The sequence below is a fragment of the Gallinula chloropus genome (assembly GCF_964237585.1).
Source record: "Gallinula chloropus genome assembly, chromosome: 17".
NCBI classification, from domain to species: Eukaryota; Metazoa; Chordata; class Aves; order Gruiformes; family Rallidae; genus Gallinula; species Gallinula chloropus.
In genome coordinates, this window is record NC_140102.1 from 15890047 (window position 1) to 15904663 (window position 14617).

At 60.6% G+C, this 14617-nt stretch overlaps 2 protein-coding genes across 2 annotated transcripts in view; one reads left to right on the top strand and one right to left on the bottom strand.

Annotated features, from left to right (window-relative positions):
- LOC311198332 (uncharacterized protein) overlaps positions 1-12023 on the top strand; it is a gene marked incomplete at both ends in the record, with an annotated part of 14235 nt that extends 2212 nt beyond the window's left edge. Inside the window, 10 exons of the mRNA XM_084272254.1 lie at positions 26-97; positions 5567-5642; positions 7002-7095; positions 7347-7427; positions 8151-8292; positions 8433-8542; positions 9581-9674; positions 10801-10866; positions 11482-11559; positions 11979-12023. Of these exons, the coding sequence (XP_084128380.1) occupies positions 26-97; positions 5567-5642; positions 7002-7095; positions 7347-7427; positions 8151-8292; positions 8433-8542; positions 9581-9674; positions 10801-10866; positions 11482-11559; positions 11979-12023 (858 nt within the window). The remainder of the gene's footprint in view (positions 1-25; positions 98-5566; positions 5643-7001; positions 7096-7346; positions 7428-8150; positions 8293-8432; positions 8543-9580; positions 9675-10800; positions 10867-11481; positions 11560-11978) is intronic.
- Positions 12024-12255: 232 nt separating this feature from the next.
- On the bottom strand, positions 12256-14617 carry LOC311198334 (transmembrane protein 17B-like; the record flags this gene model as incomplete). Its single annotated transcript, XM_084272256.1, has 5 exons — positions 12256-12323; positions 12668-12890; positions 13233-13346; positions 14116-14219; positions 14500-14617. The coding sequence occupies 5 exons, from the start codon at positions 14615-14617 to the stop codon at positions 12256-12258; spliced, it is 627 nt and encodes a 208-aa protein (XP_084128382.1).

The following is a 14617-nucleotide window of genomic DNA, read 5'->3' on the forward strand; positions in this document are numbered from 1 at the left end:
GACCCCCTCTCCTCTCCTCTCCCAGGGGGAAGCGGTGCTGTTCCTGGTGACCAATTTCATCGCTACGCTGAGACAGGCACAGGGCACCTGTCCCGAGGTGAGGAGCTGGGGGGGGCGGGGGGGATGAGCTTCCCCAGGCTCTGCAGCAGCCCAGCAGAGCCCAGGCAGAGGGGAGACCCGGGGGCTTGTTGACTGAAACCCACCCCAGCCCTGCTTGTCCTGCAGCTCCTGCCTGCTCCCTTGCGCTGGCTGCGTCCTGCTGTGGGCTGCTGGGCGAGCATCACTCGGAGGGACAAGGAGGGACAAGGTGTGTGGGGACCTCACCAGCCCTCCGGCCTTCTTGAGGGGGTGGTGGCACTGTGTGAGCTTCAGAGGTGCCTTCCTGGTGCCTTGGAACAGAATCATAGAATTGTAGGGGTTGGAAGGGACCTGGAGAGATCATCGGGTCCAACCCCCCTGCCAAAGCAGCTCCCTAGGACAGGTCACACAGGGAGGTGTCCAGACAGGGCTGGAATCTCTCCAGAGAAGGAGACTCCACACCCCCTGGGCAGCCTGTCCCAGGGCTCCCTCACCCTCACTGGGGAAAAGCTCTTCCCCATGTTGGTGTGGAACTCCCTGTGCTCCAACTTGCAGCCATTGCCCCTTGTCCTGTCCCCACAGACACTGAAAAGGGGCTGGCTGATTCCCCCTGCATCCCCTGCTTCAGATAATTATAAACTTTAATTAGATCCCCCCTTAGTCTTCTCAAGGCCTGAACAGCCCCAGCTCACTCAGCCTTTCCTCCCAGGGGAGATGCTCCAGGCCCTTCAGCATCTCTGTCCCTTCTCTGGACTCTCTCCAGGAGATCCCTGTCTGTTTGATCCCAGGGAGCCCAGAACTGGACACAACACTCCAGGTGGGGCCTGAGCAGGGCAGAGCAGAGGGGGAGGATCCCCTCCTGTGACCTGCTGCCCACACTCCTCCTGATGCCCCCAGGATCCCATTGTCTCTCTCAGCCCCCAGGGCACACTGCTGGCTCATGGCCACCCTGTCACCCACCAGCACCCCCAGGTCCTTCTCCTCAGAGCTCCTCTCCAGCAGGTCACCCCCAGCCTGTCCTGATTCCAGCAGTTATTCCTTCCCAGGTGCCAGACTCTCCACTTGCTTTTGTTGAACCCCATCTGGTCTCTCCCTGCCCAGCTCTCCAGCCTGTCCAGGTCTCTCTGGATGGCAGCTCAGTGTCCTGTGTGTCAGCCACTCCTCCCAGCTCTGGATCATCAGCACTTGCTGAGGGTGGGTGCTGTTCCCTCATCAAGGTTGTCAATGAAACAGGGCCTGTTCTGCTGTTTTTCCTGATGCTTTAACCCAGATCCCATCAATGTTGTGTGTCCTTTATGACCCTCTGCCTCAGGACTAGCATCCTCCCCATTTATTGTCCTGGGTTCAGGGGGAATGCAGCAGGAGCTGTGGGTCCTTTCCCAGTCAGGCCACACTTCAGAGGATCTTCAAGGTTGGAAAAGACCCATTAAGATCACAAAGCCAAACCATCACTTAGCAGCATACCTTCTGAGGAGAAATCCTCTCTGGAAGGCTGGTTGTGGGCCAGCTCCTGAGCTCAGCACTCCCAGGCTGGCCCCTGCCTGGCTGGCAAAAGCAAATGTCCTTTCAGCTGGCTCATTGCTGGGCACCTTGTGCCAGAGCCAAATGCTGTTTGTCCTGATGGTCCCTCTGGCTTTCACTGCAGCTCTCACTGCACCATTCCCAGCCTGGTCCTGGCTCCCAGCTCGCCCTGTGCTGCAGGGCTGGGCTGCTCTCCCAGCTCAGCCCAAAGGCAGTGGGAGAGGAGAAGCACTAATGATCCCTCTTCAAAATGTTCAGAGCCCCTCAAGTCCTGACAGCTGCTGGAATGTTCTCTGGGGGAGATGTGTGCCACAGGGGCTTCTCATGGGCAGTCCCTGCCACCACTCCATGCTTCACTGTGCAGTGTGCAAGCAGAGGATGCAGAGAGAGCAGAGCATCTCAGCCCATCGTGGTGCTGTGGTGTGTCACAGCCTCTGCCCCTTGCTGTGCTGCACTCCAGCACTTGCTCAGTTTGGGGGTTGGAGGCTGTGACCCCACATTGGGAAGCCTGGAAGGTTCAGCAGCAGCAGCAGCAGGGAGTTCTGAATATTCTAGGCTGCCCAAGTCCCCTGTGCTGGTAGGACTGGGAGAAGTCTGGCTGGGGCTGGAGGCAGCACCTTGAGTGCAGGGTGGGTTGTTTGAGCAGCTGCTGTCTGTGCTGAGCTCAGATTTGTGGCTGAGCTGGGGCTTTTCTCACAGGGAGACCCTTCAGTGTTGGCCCCAAGTGCTTTGAGTGGTTGGAAACCTGCTTGCCTCTATTTGCAAGGTGCTCTTCAGGTTAATGAAGATGCTCAGGTTAAAGAAGATGCTCAGGTTAATGAAGATGCTCAGAGTAGGTGTAGAGCCAGTTGGTACCAGTCAGACAGGGTATCTGCTGTGTCCAGGTGAAGGCTGTGGGGTCTGTAGCACACCCAGCTCTGCTCAGCTCTTCAGGCCCAGATGCTGCTGGTTTCCAGTCTGGGCTGTTCAGCACGTTCCCCAGTGACCAGCCAGCTTGCTGACAATCCCAAACTGGGAGGACTGGCTGGCACACCAGCAGGCTGCAGGTTCAGCAGGACCTGGGTTGCTGGGCAGAGAGGAACCAAGTGAAGGTCAGTGTGGGCAAGCACAGGGTTCTGCAGCCAGGGAGGAACAAGCCCAGCCCCAGGAGGCAGTGCTGCAGAGAAGGACCTGGCAGTCCTAGAGGACAAGCAGCTCTCCATGCCCAGCAGTGTGCCCTCCTGGCCCATGGGCCAGTGGCACCTGGGGACATGGAGCAGAGCAGGGCCAGCAGGACTTGGGGAGGTTCTCCTCCTCTGCTGAGCCCTGCTGAGGCTGCATCTGAAGTGCTGTGTCCTGGGCTGGACTCCCCAGTTCACAGCAGACAAGGATCTACTGGAAACAGTCCAGGGATGTCTGAGGATGATGAGGGGCCTGGAGCATCTCTGGTGTGGGGGAAGGCTGAGAGAGCTGTGGCTGTTCAGCCTGGGGAAGAGAAGACTGAGAGGGGATCCGATCAGTACTGATAAATCTCTGAAGGGTGGATGTCAAGAGGAAGGGGCCAGACTCTTCTCAGTGCTCAGACTCTTGCCCAGTGACAGGACAAGGGGCAAACTGGAACACAAGAAGCTCCATCCCAACATGAGGGGAAAACCTCTTCACTCTGTGGGTGCCCAAGCCCAGGGACAGGCTGCCCAGAGAGGTTGTGGAGTCTCCTTCTCTGGGGAGATCCCAAACCTGCCTGGACACCATCCTGCTTTGGCAGGGGGTGGGACTGGGTGAGCCTCAGAGGTCCCTGCTGTCCTGGGAGTGGGACTGGTCCCAGCCCCAAGCAACGCAGGACCATGTCCTGAGGGAATGGGGGGGGTGTTAGGGTTTTGAGGAAGCCTCCTTCTTCTTGTCCCACATGTGATGCTACTGGCAGTTTGCTCTCCAGGACCATTCATTTTGTCCTGGCCCCTGGGACATGGCTGCATTGGTGTCACAGGCTGGGAATTGCCAATTCTTCCTAATAGGATTAAGAATAAAGCCATTAAAGTAATTCTTCAGCTCTTTGTGACTAGAGAAAGCACAACCCCATCAGCCCTGAGGGAGGTTCCTGGTGCTGATGCAGAGCTGTGTTGTCCATGCCAGCACCTCTTTGCTGCCCCCATCTGAAACCAGCCCTGTCCCAGGAGGAACAGACTGCAGACTCCAAGCATCCTCTGAGCTCTGCTGTGAGCACCTTGGGGAAGTCTTCTGAAGCCAGCAGCAGCTCACCCACTTCTCCAGAAACCTCTTCTATGTGCTGGTGTGCTCAGACCCCACCCTGGCCCTTCCCAAGTCTCCAGGTCTTGGGTAAGGTCCTAGAATGAAATTGTGGCTCTTGATGTTCCCAAGCTTTTGGAGCCCTCCACAGCTGACATGCAGTGGTGGTGCAGAGAGCTTTGGGGGTGCAGAGAGCTTTGGGAGTGCAAATCCAGGGCTCCATGAGAGCTTTGGCCTGAGTCCAGATCCCTGCATCCCTCAAGGTGCTCCTGGCACATGTCATAGAGTCCCAGACTGGTCTGGGTTGGGAGGGACCCCAAGGGTCACAGAGCTCCAACCCCCTGCCACAGGCAGGGACACCAACCTCCAGGCCTGGAGCTACACAAGGTTGCCCAGGGCCCCAGCCAACCTGGCCTTGGACACCCCCAGGGATGGGGCACCCACCCCCTCTCTGGGCAGCCCCTTCCAGCCCCTCACCACTCTCTCTGCAAAGAACTTCCCCCCCAATCTCTCCTCTCCCCCTTCCCTCCTCCAGCTTCACTCCAGCCCCCTTGTCCTGCCAGTCTCTGCCCTTTAACAAGCTGATTCCCCTCCTGTTCCTGGGGTCCCTTCAGGGACTGGGAGGCTGCAATGAGGTCCCCCCACAGCCTTCTCTTCTCCAGGCTGACCCAGCCCAGCTCCCTCAGCCTCTCTCCTTAGGGGAGCTGCTCCAGCCCTCTGAGCACCTTTGTGGCCCTGGGTTTGGGCTTTTCAAGGCTGATTTCCCCTGTGAGGGGGGTTGAAACCTTCTTGCCCAGGACTCAGGATTCTGGTAACAGCATCACTGACTTCAGCACACTGATTCCTTCCTGCTGAGGGGCTGTGGGACATTGGCTGGACCAGTGTCCTGAGCAGCCAGCCCTGCCTGTGCAGCCAGTCCCTTGTTTGCCAGGGGTTTGTCTTTCTCCTATCAGCCAAATCCCTCCCTTTCCCATGGCTTTGCTTCCTTCCCTAAACATCCTGTTGGGTTCCCCAAATGCTCCTCTGCATCCCATAATGATTCCCATACCCACAGAGGCAGTGACACCCCCACCCACCCAGCCCAACAGCGCTGGAGGGAGCTGCTCCTCTCAGCCTGGGACAGACACAACCCCCCTTCTTCTGACTCTCTTACTGGTGTTTCCCCACCTCCCTTTGGGCTTCTGAGCCCCCCACCCCCAGCCTTGGGTTGGTGGGTTTCTGATGTGACCCCTGTGATGGTTGGGGAGCTGCTGGGATGAGCTGGGACTCCTGTGTCCTCACCCAGCCTTGTGTCTGGGTTTGGGGAGGAGCTTTGTCCTGCTCCTGCCCAGCAGTTGGGCGCAGGGTGAGCTGGAACCTTCCAGCATCTCCTGGGAAACGGGTGTTGTGCTGGCTTTGGGGTCTCTGCAGCTTCTTCCTGGGGAGATTGGGGGGGTGCTTTACAAGATGCTCAGTGGGCTCTGCCATGAAAGGCTCTCTGGAACCCAACTGTGCTCATTCCCAGCCCCAGCATGGAGACAGGAGGGGAGGATTGTCCCTGAGAGCTCCTGCAGTCCTAGGGGCTGGAAGGGACCTCGAGTGATCATCAGGTCCAGCTCCCAAGTGCCTGTCTCCTCTCTGGCTGGAGCCTGGGCAGGTTCTGAGCACGGTGGGTGGGTTGTCTACCTGCCAGGAGCAGCACAGGGATGTGGTGAGTGGCAGCCTGGCAGGGTGGTGACAGCCCTTCTCTCTGTCCCCTCAGAGCCCCTCTCTGCTTGATGCCAGGTGCACAGAAGATGCTGACTGTCCCCTGGGAAGCCCAGTCCTCCATGGCAACGGTACTGGGTGCTGGCCTAACAGATAGACAACAGCAGATCCTGTCCCCCCTCCTGTGGGGGATCCAGGGAGGTGCCCAGTGGCCCTGGGTCAGCACTTTATCTGGGAGCGTGCGCAGAAGTGATCTCAGATGCTTCAGGCTTGGCTGCAGGGATGGCCAGAGGAGTGGGTGCTACAGGCACAGGGTGCTGTGGGCACAGGGTGATGTGGGCACAGGGCAGAGGAGTGGGTGCTGTGGGCACAGGGTGCTGCAGGCACAGGGCGCTGTGGGCACAGGGCACTCAGCACAGGGCAGGGGAGTGGGTGCTGTGGGCACAGGGTGCTGTGGGCACAGGGTGATGTGGGCACAGGGTGATGTGGGCACAGGGCACTGGGCACAGGGCAGAGGAGTGGGTGCTCTGGGCACAGAGTGCTGTGGGCACTGGGTGCTGTGGACACAGGGTGATGTGGGCACAGGGCACTGGGCACAGGACAGGGGAGTGGGCACTGCAGGCACAGGGTGCTCTGGGCACAGGGTGCTGTGGGCACAGGGTGATGCAGACACAGGGTGCTGTGGGCACAGGGTGCTGGGCACAGAGCAGGGGAGTGGGTGCTGTGGGCACAGGGCAGAGGAGTGGGTGCTGCAGTCACAGGGCGCTGTGGGCACAGGGTGCTGTGGGCACAGGGTGATGTGGGCACAGGGCAGATGAGTGGGCGCTGTGGGCACAGGGCACTGTGGGCACAGGGTGCTGTGGGCACTGTGGGCACAGGGTGCTGCGGGCACAGGGCAGAGGAGTGGGCACTGCAGGCACAGGGTGATGTGGGCACAGGGCAGGGGAGTGGGTGCTGTGGGCACAGGGTGCTGTGGGCACAGGGTGCTGTGGGCACAGGGCAGTGGGCACAGGGTGCTGTGGACACAGGCAGTGGGCACAGGGTGCTGTCACAGCAGATACAGGACTTGCTTTGTCTCCAGCACCAGCTGCTGTGGCTGGAACGGGTGTGCTGCACGACTGGCCCCTCTTCCTGCTGTGAGAAAGCCTGGGGTCTCCTTCACACCCCTGAGTCCAGCTGGTGAGGCTGGTCCACCTCAAGGAGGCCAGTTTGGGGTGTGTGTGGGGGTTACCCCAGCTTGTTGTGTACCCACTTGGGGAGCAGGTATCCTCAGCAGGGGCAGGAGGGGCTGTGTGGGACAGAGAGGTGCTGACAGCAGCAGGCAGCTGCTTCTCTCTCTGAGAAGCATCATTCCCAAGACAGGGTTCCACAGGCTGGTCTCTCTGGTTTGGCTTTTGGGAAGGCTGTGGCCAGGCCACAGGGGAGCTGCAGGGAAGGTGCTTCACAAAGGGACAGGGAATGATGTCTCCTGTGCTCTGCCTCCTTTCTAGGGATAAGAACTGGGAAATGTGTGATGCTCAATGTCACCCACTCCACCTGTGAGATCTATGGCTGGTGTCCTGTGGAGAACAACACCCTGCCCAGGTAAGGCACAGGGGGGAGGGACAGTGGGTGCTGAGAGCTTTGGTTCCTTCCCTCTGTGCTCTGGGTGACCATGGGCCTAACTGGGGGGTGACTGGGCTCTGGGTGACCTCTGGTGTTGATCTACTGGTCTGTTGACTTCACACAGGAGCCTTTATTCCATCTGTCTGTCCATTCCTCCTTGTGGAATGCAGGGTGAGGGCTGAGCTTTGGCTGCTCTGCAGAATTTCAGGTCCTTGGTGGTTCTTTTCCAGGAAACCTCTTCTGGCTGAGGCAGAGAATTTCACTCTCTTTATAAAAAACACTGTCCACTTCACCAAATTTAACTTCTCCAAGTAAGTCTGATGCTCTCCAAGCCAGCTCACACCTCTGGGCTGGGGCTGAGCAGCTGGGGCCTCCAAGGAGCTGCTGGATGGGTGGTGGGGCTCAGGCATGTTCAGGAGAACATGGGCTGCTTCAGCAGCACCCCTGTTTGCTGGAAGGAGCAGTGAGATGGGGAACCCCCAGAGAAAGGGGAGAGGGGCTGCTGTCTGTCTGTCTGTCTGTCTGTCTGCCTGCCTGCCTGTCTGTCTGTCTGTCTGTCTGCCTGCCTGTCTGTCTGTCTGGAGCACTGCAGGCAGAGCTGGACAAGGCCAGTCATTCCCAAGGTGGTGTTTTACCCCTTTCCCTGTGCATTTTAGCTCCTGCACAGAGCTGTCACACAGTGAAGTGCTGCCCAGCTGCACTGCCTGGCTCTGGCAGGACACCTGCCTTGGGGGGGCTGCACTGTCACTGCTGTCACCCTCAGGCCACAAACTGGGCTAGGAGCAGGGTGCTTGGGAGTAAAGGGGAAGCACACAGGCCAGGAGGGGACCTGGGAGGGGAAGGACCACAGGAGATGCTGTAGAGGATGCTAAAGCTGTGTGCAGCCTCTGGGCTCTTTTCCCTCCTCTGCCCCCAAGCAGGAGGGTTCCAGACCCCAGTGGAGTGGGAGGCTCTGCTGTGCAGCCCTGCAGCAGGGTTCCCTGCCTGCCTGGCCCCCTCCCCTCCACCTCTGACAGTTCCCTCTCCTGCTACAGGTGCAACACTTTGCAAACCACTGACCCCACCTATTTCAAGAGCTGCACATACGACCCCCTCCTCAACCCTTCCTGCCCCGTCTTCCGTGTCCGGGACATGGTGGAGGCAGCTGGAGAGACCTTTGGGGACCTTGCACTGCTGGTACTTGTTGAGTTAAAGGATGGGAGGTCATTCCACATCCCCCAAGGGTGTGGGGAAAGGGTGGGGGGGGCAGCTGTGAGCATTTGAGCAGCAGGGAAGTCAGCAGCTCTGTGCTTTCTGGGGTACCATGTGCTTTGCAGGGGGGGAGCATCGGCGTTGGCATCGAGTGGAACTGTGACCTGGATCACCCTGCCACCCAGTGCCAGCCACACTACTCCTTCAGCTTGCAGGACAGGAGGTACAATTACAGGTGAGGATGCTGAGAGAGCCTGGGGGATCCTGGGGAGGCATCAGGAGGAGTGTGGGCAGCAGGTCACAGGAGGGGATCCTCCCCCTCTGCTCTGCCCTGCTCAGGCCCCACCTGGAGTGTTGTGTCCAGTTCTGGGCTCCCTGGGATCAAACAGACAGGGATCTCCTGGAGAGAGTCCAGAGGAGGGACAGAGATGCTGAAGGGGCTGGAGCATCTCCCCTGTGAGGAAAGGCTGAGTGAGCTGGGGCTGTTCAGCCTGGAGAGAAGAAGACTAAGGGGGGATCTAATTAATGTTTATCAATATCTGAAGGGTGGGATGCAGGGGGGGATGGGCAGCCCCTTCTCAGTGTCTGTGGGGACAGGACAAGGGGCAATGGCTGCAAGTTGGAGCACAGGAAGTTCCACAGCAACATGGGGAAGAACTTTTCCCCAGTGAGGGTGAGGGAGCCCTGGGACAGGCTGCCCAGGGGGTGTGGAGTCTCCTTCTCTGGAGAGATTCCAGCCCCATCTGGACACCTCCCTGTGTGCCCTGTCCCAGGGACCCTGCTCTGGCAGGGGGTTGGACCTGATGAGCTCTGGAGGTCCCTTCCAACCCCTGGGACTCTGGGATTCTGTGCTGGGACAGTGGCCACACGTGCCTGCAGCTTGAGCAGCTGCTGGAGATGTGTTTTCTGGGCTCATGCTCTGACAGGAGCAGCAGGGGCAGCAGCATGTGGTGGCTCAGTGCAGGGTCTGCCAGTGCTGGGCTGCCTTGGTAATTCCCACACCTCATCCCTCTGCCCTGGGGCTGTGCAAATCATCCCCTGCCCACAGACAGGGACATGCTCATCCTATCCCTGAACTGGCCCCACTGGGAGCTGCCCAGTCCCAGTGCCCCTGGGCAGGGTGCAGAGTGATGCCAGCGCCCTGGTCCCCACGCATCATCCACACCCCAGCCTGCTGGGGGACACAGGGTGGGCAGAGGCAGGGTGGTAGCTTCCCTCAGTGCCTGCCCAAGAGTTGCCATGGCTCTGAGCTGCATCCCAGTGTCTCCCACAGAACTGCCTCCTACTACTGGGACCCCCAGCACGGGCTGTGCCGCAACCTGCTGAAGCTCTACGGGATCCGCTTCCACATCTCTGTGCAGGGCCAGGTACCACCCCCCTGCATGCACAGCCCCAGGGGGGCCCTGGAGCCACCCCCTGCTGCTCTCTCTCCTCCTGCTAACCCCCTGGCATCCTGCTAGCAGCTCTTCACCTGCTTCCAGAGTTTTCCAAGCAGAGCAAGGACCATAAACTAAGTCATCTCTCCCATTTGAAGAGCCAAGTTCTTGGTCGTGCCCTGAGCAGGGTGCTGAGGAGTGCTGGGACCTCTAGGCAAGGTGAGCTTATCCAGGCAGAGTGCCCCTGGACATCTCTGAGGGTCTTGTGGTGGGAGTATCCTGGCAAAGATCAACCTGAACTTTGCTTTACCTGGACAATGAATCCCTTCTTGATTAATTGTAGCCTCGGGGTGTGATTGTGGCTGATGCTGCTCTGTGCAGCATCACTGAGAAACACTGCAAGGTGCAGCCCTTTCCCACAGCTGGTCACCTCAAGAGGTGTCCCCAGCTCATCTGTGTCCCCACACAGCCATTCCACTGGTGTGGGCTGGGGTCACCACTCCTGGGTGATGAGACCTCAGAGGTGTCCTCTTGATCTGCTGGAACAGGCTGCCCAGAGAGGGGGTGGGTGCCCCATCCCTGGGGGTGTCCAAGGCCAGGTTGGATGGGGCCCTGGGCAACCTTGTGTAGCTCCAGGCCTGGAGGTTGGTGTCCCTGCCTGTGGCAGGGGGTTGGAGCTCTGTGACCCTTGGGGTCCCTCCCAACCCAGCCCAGGCTGGGATTCTGGGATTCTATGACCAGGTCTGGGAGATGTGGAGTAGGAGAGAGACAGGAACCCCCAAACCATCTTTCCTCAGGGATCCCAGCCTCGTGAGCAGAGAGGGACACACCACACCAGGGCTGTGTTTGCTGGCACAGAGGTCTGTGGGGGCAGCTGCTGGGTCCTGCAGCAAGCAGGGGGCTCCTGCTGCACCCCAAGGAGCAGGTGGTCCCTGTACCCTCTGCTACCACCATGTCACCAGCTGCCTCAGTCCCTTTGGCTTTCCAGTCCTGTCCCTACAGCCAGACAGAGAGAAGCTGCTTCCATCCCCTCCATCCCTTCCCCAGCTTGAAGCCCACTGCCCAGCCCTTCCCCACAGCCCTCCCACTGCTCTCCACACCCTCTGTTTCTCACCAGGCTGGGAAGTTCAGCATAGTTCCTGCTGCTGTGAGCCTGGGCAGTGGCATCGCCCTCTTGGGTGCTGTGAGTACTCCAGACACTCTCCTTCTCTCTCTCTCTGGGGGTTGGGGTTTGCTGCTCCCCTGTGTTTCCCCTTGCCTGGCTGCAAGGCTTCCCTGGTGCCTGCCAGCCTGGGAGGGCAGATGGTCTGGCCAGGGGGTTGGGCTCTTGGTTTTCCTCCTTGTGCTCAGCAGCAGTGGCACCACTGCTGGCCCAGGGACCCCCCTTGGTGCTGGTGGCCACTGGACAGAGCCCCTCTGCTTCTCCAGCTGAAGGGAGAGTGTCTTCTCCACCACTTCTGTGGCTCTTCCCCTTCAGCAGAGCAATGGGGAGCCTCACCAGCCCCTCCTTTCCTCCCAAAAGTGCTTGTCCCACTCCCTTCCCAGCTGGAGCAGCCTGTGCCCCGTGGCCATGTGGATGATCACACCAGCTCTGTGGGGTCAGGCAGTGGGAACAGGGGCCAGGTCAGAGAGGACCAGGGTGGGCTGAGCCAGAGGCAGACCAGGCTGCTGCCCTCCTCACTCTGGGGTCTGGATCAGGGCAGTGTGGGTGACAGGGCAGAGGGGCTGCTGCTCCTGCAGGCAGTTTCCCTGCTGACTGCCCTGCTGTCTGTCTGTCTGTCTGTCTGTCTGTCTGCAGGCCACAGTGCTCTGTGACCTGGTTCTGCTCTACCTGGATGCAAAGGCTGACTTCTACTGGAAGGAGAAGTTTGAGGAGGTAAGGAAAGGGCTGCTCCAGGGAGCTGGGGGCTGGAGTGAGCTGCCCAGTGTGTGTCCTGGAGCTGTGTGGGTGCTGTGGTTTGGTGGCAGGGTCCTGCCTGTGCACTGTGCCCACTGTGGTGGTGCAGGGTGTGTGTGCTGGGAGGCCCTGGTGCCAGCCCCAGTGTGGGTCCATCTCCAGCTTTATCTGGCAAGTCTTACAAAGCCCTGGGGACAGAGACCCTCAGCTCCTGGTGAACTGGTGACCTGCCCCAGTGCTGCACTGGGGTGGACAGAAACACCCAATCTCAAACTGTTGGGGCACTGTCAGTCTCCCACAGTGACTCCAGCCACGTGGGGCTGAGCAGGGCAGCACCACCTGCCCCAGCTGTCCCCTTTGCCCCTGGCTTAACTGAGATACCCCTGTTCTTTCCACAGGCCAAACCCCCTAAAGGTAACCCTGAGGCTGGGGCTGCAGCGTAGGCACGGTGGGAACCTTCACCACCAGCACCCCAGGCAGAGGGGCTGCAGCTCAGGGGGAGCTGGGCTGGTCCTGCCAGCTCAGGTACAGGCTGCTGGGGTCAGGGTCTGCCTGCCTTGGGGCAGTGTCTGTGTGGGGAGAAGCTCTGGGCTCCTGGAGCAGCTCCCAGTGCTGCCCAGCTGGGGAGCAGGCAGAGCTGGCAAGCAGCTGGCTATTGCTTGGCCACCAGAGGCTTTAAAGCACTTGGTGCTGCTTCCTGCTCCAGCTGGCTGTGGGGCTGGATTCCCCCGTGGAAAACGGGGCTGCAGTGAAATAAAAGCTGTTCAGAAAGCAACGGTGCCTCCTGCCTCCTGCCAGGGCTGATGCTCAGTGAGGGCAAGTGCAGCCCTGGAGCGCTTCAGGCTCTGAACTGCTGCTTTCCCCCTGTGCCAGGCTCTGTTGGGTTGGGGTAGGGCAGGGTCCAAACCCAGGGGATGCTCCAGGAACACCCCCCCACACCCTGCCCAGCTCAGAAACACAGTGTGGAGGGTGCAGGGAGGGGTCTGAGCACCGTTTAATGCTCCCTGCCTGACTGGGGTGGAGGGGTCCTGCAGCATCACCCCTCACCCCCCTGCCCCCCTGCCCTGGCCAGCTGCCCCCCCCCCACCCTCCTTGAACTCCTGCAGGTAGAACTGGGCCACCAGCTGCCTGCTCATGGTCCTCAGTGCAAGGAAAGCAGCTCCCATCTCTGCAGTGAGGAAGGCCAGGAGAAGGCTGTGCATGGCCAGCTCCAGCGGCACACGGATGACCTGGCTGTCTGTCAGCAGGAAGAGCAGCAGGGGCAGCTGGATCAGGAAGGAGAGGAGGAGGAACCCAGCCAGCTCGGGTACCTGTGGGAGCAGAGACCAGCAGTGGGATGGGAGGAGCCTCTTTTTCCTCAGGAGCTCCTGGCAGGGGCTGTGCTGCCTGCCCCAGGGAGCTGTATCCATGGGAGTGGGTGCTGGAGCATCCCCCCCTTCCCCTCCCAGCACAGGGGGATGCAGCAGGAGGGCGAGTGCAGCCCCTCTGTGCCCTGCCCACACCTGCACTTCCCCTGCCCAGGCAGGACTCCAGGAGGGGGGGGTGGTGCCAGCCCCCCAAGGCCTGGGTGAGGGGCCATCCAGCAGCCCCAGCAGGAATGTCCCTCACTGAGCACAGGTACTTGTGGCCATGGCAGAGGGATGTCCCTTCACCTTCTCCTGCAGGTTCCCCACGTAGCCCAGGTAGAGGCGGGAGCCTTCAGCCAGCGAGAGGATGAGGAAGGCAGCGACCACCAGGAACTGGTAGTGCCAGGGCAGCAGGTGGAACTGTAAGGGGGGCACAGCCTTGTCCAGCCAGCCCCTGTGCCCAGCTCCAGCCCCTGCACCCTGTCCCCAGCCCCTGTGCCCAGCTCCAGCCCCTGTGCCCAACTCCAGCCCCTGCACCCTGTCCCCAGCCCCTGTGCCCAGCTCCAGCCCCTGTGCCCAGCTCCAGCCCCTGCACCCTGTCCCCAGCCCCTGTGCCCAGCTCCAGCCCCTGTGCCCAACTCCAGCCCCTGTGCCCAGCTCCAGCCCCTGTACCCTGTCCCCAGCCCCTGTGCCCAACTCCAGCCCCTGTGCCCAGCTCCAGCCCCTGTGCCCAACTCCAGCCCCTGCACCCTGTCCCCAGCCCCTGCACCCTGTCCCCAGCCCCTGTGCCCAACTCCAGCCCCTGTGCCCAGCTCCAGCCCCTGCACCCTGTCCCCAGCCCCTGTGCCCAGCTCCAGCCCCTGCACCCTGTCCCCAGCTCCCAGTGCCCCATGGTCTCCCACTCCCACCCAGTTAGTGACATTTCCACCCAGCCCCTGCCCACTCTGCCCTCCCAGTTAAACCTTCCCTGCCTGGAAGGTCCAGGGATTTTTCTTGTGAGTTCTGTTTCTGGGAGCCAGCACCAAGCAATTTTGGGGTACAGGGCATTTTTTGGGGGGGTGGGAAGGGACACACACACAACACACACAGGACCTGCTACCTGTGAAGAGGCTCCCCTCTCCTCCCCATGCCCAGGGAGGTGGGGGCTAGGACAGGCTCACCCCCCCACCCTCTCCCCACAGGACAGTACCTTCAGCTGCAGCATCACCCCCTCAGCCAGGCACCAGACTGGGAAGTACCAGACGTTGAAGTAGAGCATCATCTGCAGGGGCAGGCTGGACAACACCTCCTGGGCTGGGCAGGGCAGGGCAGGCACAGTGGGCAGGGGTGCCAAGCACCCTGTGGGGCCACTCTGCCCAGCAGGACCCTCTGCCCATGGAGGGGAGAGCAGCAGCCAGGGTGCAGCAAGAACACCTATTTCTTGGCAGCAAAACACACTTGTTTCTGCTCCCCCTTGGCTGTGGGTGGGTGCTGGGACCCTTTGGGTGCTGTGCTGAGCAGGCTTGCAGGGATGAAGCAACAGCAAAACCCCCCCCCACCCCCTCTCCACAGCCCTTTGCCCCACTGACTGTACCTGGGGGGTAGGTGTGGGCAGTGCCACTGTCCCGTGTCTTGTTGTTGATGAAGAGGGAGCTGCTGACGGCTGCCAGGCCGCGGCGGAGGTTGGGGGGCAGAGGGGGGTGTGTGGCCAT